The sequence below is a fragment of the Lathamus discolor genome, chromosome 3 (genome assembly GCF_037157495.1).
Source record: "Lathamus discolor isolate bLatDis1 chromosome 3, bLatDis1.hap1, whole genome shotgun sequence".
Lineage (NCBI taxonomy): Eukaryota > Metazoa > Chordata > Aves > Psittaciformes > Psittacidae > Lathamus > Lathamus discolor.
Window position 1 is genome coordinate 23,169,033 of NC_088886.1, and position 11,791 is coordinate 23,180,823.

At 52.9% G+C, this 11,791-nt stretch overlaps 1 protein-coding gene across 1 annotated transcript; it reads right to left on the bottom strand.

Moving 5' to 3' along the window:
- Positions 1–858: 858 nt before the first annotated feature.
- On the bottom strand, positions 859–8,601 carry TOR3A (torsin family 3 member A). Its single transcript, XM_065674092.1, has 6 exons — positions 8,232–8,601; positions 7,753–7,866; positions 6,719–6,984; positions 5,906–6,078; positions 3,543–3,667; positions 859–3,012 (listed from the first exon to the last, which is right to left on the bottom strand). Exons 1-6 carry the CDS (start codon positions 8,518–8,520, stop codon positions 2,762–2,764), a joined length of 1,218 nt encoding a protein of 405 aa, XP_065530164.1. The 5' UTR covers positions 8,521–8,601; the 3' UTR covers positions 859–2,761.
- Positions 8,602–11,791: the final 3,190 nt, after the last annotated feature.

An 11,791-nucleotide genomic window follows, 5' to 3' on the forward strand; every position in this document is an offset into this window, starting at 1 on the left:
AGAGTTGGGCGGGGAGAAACTTGATGAAATTCAACAAGGGCAAGTGTAGAGTCTTGCGTCTGGGGAAGAACAACCCCATGGACCAGTACAGGTTGGGGGGTGACCTGCTGGAAAGTAGCGAAGGGGAAAGGGACCTGGGGATCCTGGTGGATAGGAGGATGACCATGAGCCAGCAATGTGCTCTTGTGGCCAAGAAGGCAAATGGCATCTTAGGGTGCATTAGAAAGGGAGTGGTTAGTAGGTCAAGAGAGGTTCTCCTCCCCCTCTACTCAGCCTTGGTGAGGCCGCATCTGGAATATTGCGTCCAGTTCTGGGCCCCTCTGTTCAAGAAGGACAGGGAATTGCTTGAAGGAGTCCAGCGCAGAGCCACAAAGATGATTAAGGGAGTGGAACATCTCCCTTATGAGGAGAGGCTGAGGGAGCTGGGTCTCTTTAGCTTGGAGAAGAGGAGACTGAGGGGTGACCTCATCAATGTTTACAAATATGTAAAGGGTAGGTGTCAGGATGATGGAGCTAGGCTTTTTTCAGTGATATCCAGTGATAGGACAAGGGGCAATGGGTGTAAACTGGAGCATAGGAAGTTCCACGTTAACATCAGGAAGAACTTCTTTACTGTAAGAGTGACAGAGCACTGGAACAGGTTGCCCAGGGGGGTTGTGGAGTCTCCTACACTGGAGGTATTCAAGGCCCGCCTGGACAAGTTCCTGTGTGATGTACTGTAGGTTACCCTGCTCTTGTGGGGGGGTTGGACTAGATGATCTTTTGAGGTCCCTTCCAACCCTTGGGATTCTGTGATTCTGTAATATTTGAAGTTTGTTGGTTTGGGTAGAAAAGAGAAGATAGCTTAATTCTACCAGATTGCAAAGAAAAGCAGTAGCTTTATTTATGCCTGTAAAGTCAAGCTTAGTGTTGCCATGGAGTGGTCAGAGGAGAGTGGGTCTCACTATTGGGTACATAATTGCTTACCTCTGAAACATCCCTGCCTGACCTGGCAGAGGGCAGGGCCTTGTGTGGTCAAGTGTGAGAGCTGCCCCCATTAGCAATACCACCAGTAATGGAGTAAGAACTGCTCAACAGGCCAGCTTCATGCCAGCCCTGCACTGGTGAAGCAGCTGCCCGAGAGACTTCCTTCCCCTCCAAGCAGCACCGGCCTAACCTGGGCAGCTGAAAAATAATCCTAGGTGATCCTGGCTTAGACAGTCTTCTAAGCAACTAACTCCAGCTAACAACTTCCTCAACTTTCTGTCCATGTTATAAAACACAAACTGAGTTGTGTCCTTCTGTGGGGCTGTGTCCTCCCTTCCCCACCTGCCTCTGCCTCTGATGTTTCCAGGCTGAAGCTTTAGGCTTGACACTTGTGATTAAGAGATCGACCATAAATCAGGTCTCAGAAATGCCTGATAACAGTGCATGCTGGCACGGGCCCTAAGGTCCAGTCCAGAGACAACAGGTAAGTTTAAACTAACTTTGCATCAGCTGAGCAGCTGGCTCATCTTCCTGCCTTGGACTATGAAGCCTCGTTAGGTAACAGAGCCAGCGTGCCCAGAGGGACACACGAACTCAAAGTCTGCAGGACTAGTAAGTGTGTCTGGTCAATCTTTTCCCAGAGGTCGTGCTGCTCATCACTGGCACTGCAGGGAGGTTCAAAGCTTAAAATAGACCAAAGGTCTGCACGCAGGGTGTCCAGGGCGCTAAGCCCCGTCCTTGGTGTGTGCCGTCTCACCTCATCACCCAGCACAGCTCTGTTGGAAGGGAGTTTGGACCTAGAGGTCACAGTGATTCTCATAAGACTGTTGAAATTTTTTGGTCCTGCTGCAACATACTTATCACCTGGCAAGTACCCAGACAGCAAACACACCCTTAGTGCAGTAATGCTGATATCAGCCAAAAAACCACAGATGCATCATCCTGAAAGACCCCCAAGCTTACTGCATCCCTCAAAACCCAAATTCAGCTGCAGCCCGTTCCTTCAGCCACCATCATCAACTGCCCTTTGCCCTTGAAAAGGGAATTAGTCTCCCCTTTTTCATTTTGCAGGCAGGCAAATAGGCTCTTCACCAAATTGCTTAGAAAAATAATTTCAGCAGAAGGTCACCTCATCCCTGCGGCTGCTTCCATACCACAGAAGAGTCCAGTGAGAGGGCAACACTCCAAAGGGAGAGGCTATGGATTTGACATCGCCAGAGGAGATAATTGTCATTTTCTCAATGCAGGGGCCTCCCTGAACAAACCATGATCCTGGCACGCGTGTCCCTGAGCAGCAGAAACCTTTTGAGTGCAGGAGAGCAACAGAGAAAAATACTCAAGCGGAACGGTTCTGTCCAATCTTGTAAAGTGACAGAGAAAACTGGAGGCAGGGTGAGGACATGGCTTTTGCTACACTGTCCCAATGGGACCAGTCTTTCCAAGATCTGCCTTCATCACATAGTAACAAATCAAGGACTTGGACATCCCCACTCCCATAAAGCATAGCATCTGTCAACACAACCACATCACCACTTCAGGCTACAACCTGCTAAAAGAAGGGACTTAAACACTGGAGAGACTTGAGATGCAGCCAAGTGCAGGCTGACCTGGTGCCCCAAGAGTAAGGCTGGGCGGGGGGCGTCTCCTTCCCTGCAAACAGCCCTCTGAGTAACGGGGTTAAGCGCGTATCCCTGTGCGAGGGCACGGCTGGGTAACCTGCCTGCCTGACCTTGTGCAAGAGAGCAGCTCTAGAGTGCAGAACCACCTTCACCACTGGTGTAATCCCACCTGGGGTTCAAGGAAGGAAGTAATTGATGCGCTGGGATACAGATTTGCAGCCCTGTGCAGAGAAAAGCTTCTCCTCTTTGGGCACAAACACCATCATCCTGGCCACTTCATCGAGGGCCGCCTCTGTGTATGGAAGTCCCCTGGCCAGGAAAGCATCCCGCGCGCAGAGCTTCACGTGGTGGTACTCCAGGGGCAGGAATGGCACGAAGAAATCAATGAGGTTCTCTTTGAGGAGGTGGCTGTGGGCATAACCATTCTCTGTAGCAAAACAAGACAAACAAACTTCAGAAGCTTCACCTGGGAGCTGTCATCTCTCTGCAAGGTCAGGCTTGTCTCTTGGCGGGGACTGTCCTGGCTCATCCGTATGTTTTGGGAGAGAGACACCCACTTGTAAAGAGCTGTTCAGCATTTAGTCTGAATAGAGAAAGACATCACGGCTTGCCCACCTCAGGCCAAAAGAAGCCTGAATCCCTAGAGAAACCTTGATACTCCTGTACAGTGTTAGGCTGCCATTCACAACCAACCATTTTCAGGGCTGAAGTAGGTAATAAAAAGGACACACAGCTCCTTCCTCATGTGCCTCATGAGTGGGGCTGTGGTCATGTGGATGAGGGAAGGGGCTCATGCCACAAGTAACCCTGGAGTGGGGTGCTGGAAATAGAGCATGCACACTTGTGCAGCACAAGGTGGATGGGACTGTGTAAGCAAGGCCCCAAGCCAGGGCAGAGGGGCAGGTTTGCAGGCAGCATACCTACCCACAGCATCCCACAAGCGAGCCTGGCTCTTACCTGCAGGCTCCTGCAGCTCCAGCCGCAGCCGCTGCTCCAGGAGCTCCATGGAGATCTCCTCCCGTGCCCGGCCAGCTCGCCAGAAGTCCAGGGCTACCTCATTGATGGTGTTGCCACCGAGATTGCTGCGGACGCAGGAGGGAAGTCATTCAACCATGTCCCCTCCAAGATGAGCTGCTGAGAGCTGCCAACAGCCTCACCTGCAGACAGGCCTCAGCAGTTCTCTTAGCAATGAAGGATTTGCTGTGTAGGATCGGCATCTGAAATACTAGCACATGGAGGAGCCAAGTTTCTTCCCAAATTGCCCCTTTCTACAGGCATCTGTACAGCTGTCTTCCATCCTGCCAGCTCACAGCCTGGGGCACCTGCTTCCTCTCCCAGGGTGGGCCCAGGAGCCAGTAGAATCCTCCATCTCTGTCAGTCCCGTGTCCTGGCTGCGATGCCATCGACCTCGCAGATAACACTTGGCTGCACACCAAACCCTCAACGAGCCACCATTGAAAGCCCAAGTTAGAAGGCAGAGCACGTGGTGGGAGCCTCACTAGAAGGGAAAGTCCAGGGCAGGGATTCAAGTGGCAACCAGGACTTGGCAAAGCACCCCCTGCGTGAGGGACAAAGCAGTTCCCGCGTGAGGACTGCTTTGGACACACACTGTGGTGGCAGCTGCACGGTGGGGATCACAGAATCACAGAATCCCAAGGGTTGGAAGGGACCTCAAAAGATCATCTAGTCCAACCCCCCCGCAAGAGCAGGAGTGGAGGTCCTGACAGCCACTGAGGTTCCCAGAGCAGTTCCTCACCCTGGAAAGCAGATCAAGGGCAGGCAGCCCCCCGAGTGCTGGTGAGAGGTTTGCAACAGGCCAGGCAACAGCCCCAGCATCCCACCTGCAGTAAGCTGGCAATACTGGAACCAGCTGACTGCAGAACTGGTATGGGTGGGAGGCAGACAGGCACTGGGACAGACCTTGCACCAGTCTTTTCTCTCATGTCAGAGGCTCTGGACCCATTCCCCAAATGGAGGGGAGGCAACATTAAAATCCACCACTGTTTCCCAACCCCTGCTGCCTTGTTAGGGGGGGAAGACAGCTTATACCGATCCTACTCCCACATCCCATAAGAGAAGCACAGCCTCTTTTGACTGAGGACAGGCAGCCAATCCCCCCTTATCCCCTAAACCTGGCCAAAGCTGCAGGACCAGGCCAGCGTCCAAAGGAGCCCTGGGGCAGAGCCAGCCCTCCTACAGGAGGTCTGTGTCACACTGCCACCGGGTGTGATGAAACCTCCCCAGGATTACACACTGCTGCTGTGCAAGGCACCCTGCTCCGCTCTGCTTGGTGGCACAAAGGGGCTGATGTCACCCCCCACCTGCATGGCTTGCCAGGTAGGACACAAGGTCAGCTGAGCACAGCCAGCACCACATCCACCCTGCCCTGAGCAACAAGGAAGAATCTGTCTGCTCCACCATGGCTCCTGCCGGGAGGCCCACACAGGTAGGACTGAAATACGGTCAGGTCTACAAGCATTGGGCACATACACAGGTCCTCCATGGGCAGAGAAGCTTCCTGGGAACCACCAAACCTGGAGATAAGAACATTTGCTTGGATAGTGGGAGACTGAAAGCAAATGCTCTGTCCACCCGTGGGAATGCCTCTTGCCAAGGCCAAGCTAAAGGCTCTAACTCCTCAATTGAAGGGGGCCCAAGATACTTGTCTCTCCTGGCATTTCCCACTGCCTACTTCAGGCACATGCCTTCCTCACATCCCGGTTTTGAGATGTCCCACTTCTCCCTCATGAAGCATCCCACCGAGGCCTGGGTCAGGGACAGCACTGGGCTGTGCACACGCCAAAGTCCTTTCTCCCTCTGGATGGGTAAGGGACCAACTAAACCACAGGATGAACTGATGCCAGATCAGTCCTCACAGCACAGCAAACCAATGCCACCTCAGCCTGCAGCCACAGCCACGCAGTGGGAGCTCCCCACGTCCTGCTCCCAACTAACAGTGCCACATTGCACAAGACCTTCCCATCAAGATCTGCTTTGCTCCCTGGAGTATGTGATCTCCCTGCTGAGCTGTGCAGGGTGACACCGTGCTAGCTCCGACTCTCACTGGCTCCTTGTCTCAAAGCCTAGACACAGGATTAGGCGTCCCAGCTAAGCCAGACGTTAGCTCCTTCTGCAGATGCCCCTGAAAATACTCAGGGAGGATGCCCAGCATCAGTAAGCAAAATTGACCATGGAGGCAACTGCCTTTTTCTAGACATTTTTTCCCCTCTCTTGCAGTCTGAGCCGCTCATATCATACACCTCAGGGGATAAACTCCATCCCTTTGATCCTTCCCATCCCTTTGGGGGCCCAGAAATCACCTGAGGAACAGGAAGATGGGTCTCCTGTCATCCACCTTGCTCTTGTCGTAGTGAGCCATGAAGGGCTTGATGGCATCCAGGAGGCTGAAATGAAGTTTCTCTGCCTCATCGAAGATGAACAGGGGCTGCTTGCAGCGCTGCACAGTCTCACTGATCTGATTCTTCAGCTGAGCCTGCAGAGCAGCAGGGAGGAGCATGAGAAGCCCAGCAGTAGTCAGTGCCACCGGAGCACTATGCAGGGGCTAAGCCGCAATGTCATGGGTTAACCCCGGCTGGCAGCCACTTGCTCATTCCCTCCCATCCAGCCAGCCAGGGCAAAGAATAGGAAGAGCAAAAGTAAGAGAAAAAGTGAGTCAAGATAGTTTAGTAAGCGAAGGAAAGAGGAAGAAGAAAGAAAGAAATCAAAGCAAGTGATGCAAAGGCATCCACTCACACCTACCACAAACAGACTGATGCCCAGCCAGTCTCCGAGCACTGGCTTCCTACCCCAAAACCTCCTCTGTTCAGTTTTCATTGCTGAGCACCACAGTAAATAGCATGGAGCATCCCTTTGGTCAGTTGGGGTCAGCTGCCTGGCATGACCCCTCCCAACTCCTTGTGCACTCCCAACCAACTGAATGTGGGGGCCAGACTGGGAGGAGAAGGCTTTGAGGCTGTGCAAGCACTGCTCACTGGTGTGTGATCAACACTGTTTCACTCATAAATCCAAAAACACAGTTCCATTACAGGCTGCTGTGAAGAAAATTAACTCCATCCCAGCCAGACCCAGAACACTGGGCCATCCCACAGCAGCACAGTGTTGTTGGTTCTCACCTTGTATGAATCTACATACATGTGATGGGGGAAGTGGAAGAGCGAGATGAACAGCCTGACACACTCGCTCTTCAGCCCATCCCGGTACAGGTGACTGGCCACCATCCGAGCCACAAAGTTCTTGCCTGTGCCAGACCAACCATGGAAGGAGAGGACCAGAGCCTTCTCTGGCTGTGGGGTCTGCACGAACCCTTGCACTGCCTGGATGACCACTTCCTTGGCCAAGTGCTGCCCATGGAGCTGCCCGTTGAGGTCTGCTGCTAGCCCTGAAGGAAAGAGAGAGCAAAAGCTCAGCCTGGAATTGCAAGCCCAGCTGCTGCTGCTGCTGCAGGTGGGAATAAGAGGAGAAAATGCAGCAGGGCATGAGGCCCACCCAGCCCCGCTGGTGGGGCTGCCTGAGAGGAGGCTGAAGTGGTGTTATACCCCCCCCCCCAGGGTCAATGAGACAGGCTGCTGGTACCCTGCCTGCATCCGCCACTGGCCACAAAAAGATGCAGATATTCCACTGACTCCTTTTTTCCTTTGGGAAGCAGAGGAGGTATTTGACAGTTGCAGGGAGCACTTGAATCCAAAGACCCTCATGAGCTCCCAGCGGAGGTTATGGATACCAGAAGTCTAAGGACCAGCAAAATGCAGACACCAGTGCAGGTTTTACCTGCAGGTCTCTGTGTACCTTCCTGACCTGGGGTTGGATGTTGGGCCGGTTTGGATCCCACTGTGCATGCCTGAGAGCTACCAGACGAAGGCAGGGCTCATGGCAAACTGGGGCAGATAATGCTGTACGGTAAGGAACAAACCCTCTCGCAGTCTCAGAACTACAAATGAATAACGGGAACCAGGATTTATCTCAAGCCCTCGGCCCCCCACCAGCTCAGCCCCTGCTCAGCAATGCCCTTTACTCACCCCACAGCCCTTGACAAAATACACTGTTTTGTTTTGTTTTTAATGAAAACCCACAAACAATCAGCAAGAGACGAGGGAGAGGCAGCAGACAAGCGCTGCCTGGGCTCTCCCACGTCCAGCACAGCACCTACCTGTGATATTGTTGACTACCCTGCAGTCTCCTGTCTGGCAGCACTCGCTGAAGCTGCAGTACCAGGCAGAGAGGATCTCCAGGTAATCCTGTCCCACCAGAGGCAGGCCCCAGCCTGGAAAGGGCAGCAATCTGAGCAGAGGTGTTCCGGCAAGCGTCTTTTCTGGGCTTGGTGTGGACGCTCAGCGGGGCCCGGCTCATGGCAGCCCTCCTCCTGCGCGCAGGGACTCGGACACTGCCCACCAGCAGCCCAGCTGCGCGGAGGGGAGTAAGGGGGCAGCGGCCGGCTCGGGAGGGCACAGTGAGACACAGCAGGGAAAGCACGACACGTCCGGGCAACCCAGGGCGTGCTGCGGGGGAGGGAGGTGCCAGGGCAGGGAGTGACCCTCGGGAAAGGCAGCGTCCACAGGAGCGGGGCGAAGCAAGGTGACGGACCTTGCTGCTTCTGGGGCACGGGAGAGAAAGGAGGAAGGTGCTTACCTGGGCTGGGACTGGACACTTCCTCCTCCTCCTCCTCTTGACAGCCCTCCTGCCACACTTTGCATGCCAGGTACTGCCAATACCGCTTGGAGAGAGCGCCCACAGCTCCCAAATGCTTCTTGACGGCTTCGTACCTCGCCCCGCCCCACGGCTCCCCCTCTGCCACGGGGCCCTGCTCCTCTTCCCACGGCCACCGCGTCGTCCCTCGGCCGCCCAGGCCCCTCGAGCCCCCCAGCAGCAGCAGGCAGCAGGCCAGCCCCAGGAGAGCCGGGAGCCCGCCCTGGCCCATGGCGCTGGGCCGGGTGCCCCGGTCCTGTCCCGGCTCTGCTGGGGGCCTGCGGGCCCCAGCCTCCCTTAAACCGCCCGAGCCGTGATCTCACTTCCTGGCCGCCTGCGATTGGAGTCGATGGAGAAAAGCCGGGGGGGGGTCACCGCCACGCACACGTGGCCTCACGCCTGTCCGTGGGTGGGGGTCCACCGGCTTGGCACGGGAGCTGCCTGCGCTACGCTGCAAAGCCAGCCCTGCTGCGGAAGGACGGCGCCGGGCACCCCTCGGGTCTGTGCTCCCGTCTGCTTCCCGGCTCCTGCCAAGCCCTGCTGGGAGGGAGGCGAGAGGCTTCTCTTCCAGCCGGGCTGCAGAGGTGCCTAAGGAAGCTCCGGACACCACTGCCAGGCTCCACAGAACTGCTCCACTGCAGCCCTCCCTCCGGCCTCCGCACCGCGGCACCAGCAACAAATGCCTGGGGAAAGCAAATAGTCCGGGTTTTCTTCAGGTCAGGGGCTCAGCTGAAGTTTCGCTGCCACAAATGCAGAAGCATCGGCAGTTGTTGGTCGTCAGCGTCCTCTCCAAAGGACACGGAAATTACAGCCATAAACAAGGGAGCAGGAGGCAGTGGCTGAGCCACACACAGAGGGAGCTGCACTACTGCGTCTGGGGCTGGTTGGCTGCCTTCCGTGCTGTGAGTCCAGCTTAGTGATTAGATCGAAGCTCCAAGACAAACGGTTTTGTTGCTGGCTCTGCGGCAGGTTTGCTGTGTGACACTGGATGCACGGCCTTCCTCATCAACCCCAAGAAATGCTGCTGTTTACTTCTACATCAATGCATCTTCATCCACCGATATATCTAAATACTAAGACAAGGTATGGTGGCCTCCACTCACACTGCCAGGAAAAGGTATAATTCAGATCAGGACAGAACAACCGTGAAATCGTGTATGAGAACTGAGGTACAGCTCATTACCACCACTAAGCTCACCATCACCCATCACTTCTCTCCAGAAAGCTGTAAACCCTCTCCTGGAGAGGGAAGCAGCACGCACAGTCATTAGGGCTGGCTGCCTGTGTTTGCCAGGAGATTCTAGGATCCCAGGCAGAACCTGGCTTTTGGGAACAGGTATGCACACAAACTCACCTGGGGGTAGGGGGTTTAAAGTGGGTAAGCTCCACACAACTTGGATCTTACCTTAAGCTGTACCCACATGCATACTGTACCCACTGCATGTACTGTACCCACTGGCATACTGTAAGAGACTAACACGTGTACAAGTTACTGAGCGTCAGGACAAGGCCACCCACAACTTATGCTATCCAAGATGAGGCCAAGATGCTTTGGACATGAGAAGGAATTTCAAGGGTCAGAAAAATAAGAAGAATACCAAGTGCAACTGATCCAGCCTGACAATTCTCCTGTTCAGGTGGATGGGGATCTAGTGGGATCCAGCACTGCCAAGTCATGCAGTGGAGCATATCACCATCTACAGGTATCTATAAATATTACACATCGACATTAAAGATTCTGCTATTATTGCCCCCTCCAGCTTCCAAAATAGTGAGGCTAAAACCTTAGCAGCAGTTGCAATAAGTTAAACATAACTGAAAACATGCACGTTAACAAATCGATTAAAACTCACTATAGCCATAACAAATTAAACTACCAGCCTTTCTGAAAACTAGCTAAAGCATCTGAATGGAAGCATTTCCTCAGGGAGGAAATCATCCCCATAGATTGGAAAGGAAGCGGCAGGAGACTGGAAGAGATCGTAGTGCACTACACTGAAGAGAACTTGCCCATACCTGACTTGGGAAGGATGGGGATAGGAAGCACAGAAGGTACTGCCCTAGGAGAGCTTGTTGGGATTCTCTCTCTCCCCCTGCCCCCTACCCGCCCTTTATTTTTTCTTCCTGTGCTCGAACATTAACCAGAGTATTTGCTAACCTTCCCCTAACACTCCTGCAGGAAGAGGTACTGCAGGGGTCTGCATGGCCCCAGAGATCATCACGGAATCATAGAATGGCTTGGGTTAGAAGGGACCTTAATGATACCTGGATGCAGAGCTTTTCACCTCGTGGCTGGCTATTCCAAAGGAGTCCGGGTGAGCAGAAATCACCTCATTAAAAACCCACGATCTTAGGTCAAGTCAGGCCTCACAGCACAGGGATCCTCTCAAAACAGATTAAAACCAGCATCATAAAAATGTGATTATGCCTGCCTTATTTAGCACCCCTAACGCAACTCAGGGCAAGCAAATCCTCAGAAGGAACCCCGCAATCCAGGATTTTATACTACAGGCTGTATCCCCTGGATGGGGAAATACCATGCTTCCATCCTTTTAGGGTTTTCCAACTTTCCATTCAGCAATTCCTTCTGCACATCCATAGATGAACTCTGAAAGAAGGCAGGAGGAGGAGAAAAGTCTCTCTGCAGAGCGCAGTATTACACAGCCATGAATTAGATCACTAAAAGATAAGATCTGGAATAAAAGGTCTAAGTGGAATCCCTAGCCCTCCTACCTTTAGTTCTCCCCTTGAAGACCCATCTCCAGTCTCTTAAAAATACTGAGACTCCACAAGATAAAACCAGAGTACCAGCCCCACACGTGGGGTGTATTAACTAAGATCTTACTTTAATTTCTAATATTTAGAAACAATAAAAATTTGGAAGGAAAGAATTTGAAAGAAATTCAGGGAAAGTGCTGACTTTCAAGCCCCTTTGATTCTCCCATTGGCTCAAAGTTGTTCCTGTTCATTCCTCTGTAAAATTATTTTCATTACGTAATCAGAAGCACATGAGAATCTTTCAGCTACAGGAATTCTCACCCTGTTACTAAGGCCAGCCACTCCAAAATTACATAGCAGTAGTACAACAAAGCGCTTGTAAGAACAGCTCGCCAAACTAGCTATTTCAGCCTTTCAGAACTCAAAAGCATCTGTAATTCTGCAAGCTGTTGAACTGCTAATACACAAGCAAGAATCCTGGCCTGCTCCTGAGCAGATTGGCACCTCAAAAATAGAGATGGAAGACACGAAAAATTATTGTCACCACACAATGCCAGGAGACAAAAAAACCCAACCCCGGAACATCCACCCCCAAAATCCCCAAAACAAAACCTCCAAACGATTCTTAGAAAACTCGGCAATGCTGAAGTTTAAAGTTTCAGCTGAGAAAGCCTAGTTTAAAAAGCAGCAGGTGCCTTTGGTTGTTTCACAACATGACGCTGATGCTACAAGCCAGGTCAGACACTGTCCCTGCCTTTCCAGGAGTGGCACAGTGCTTTGGTGGT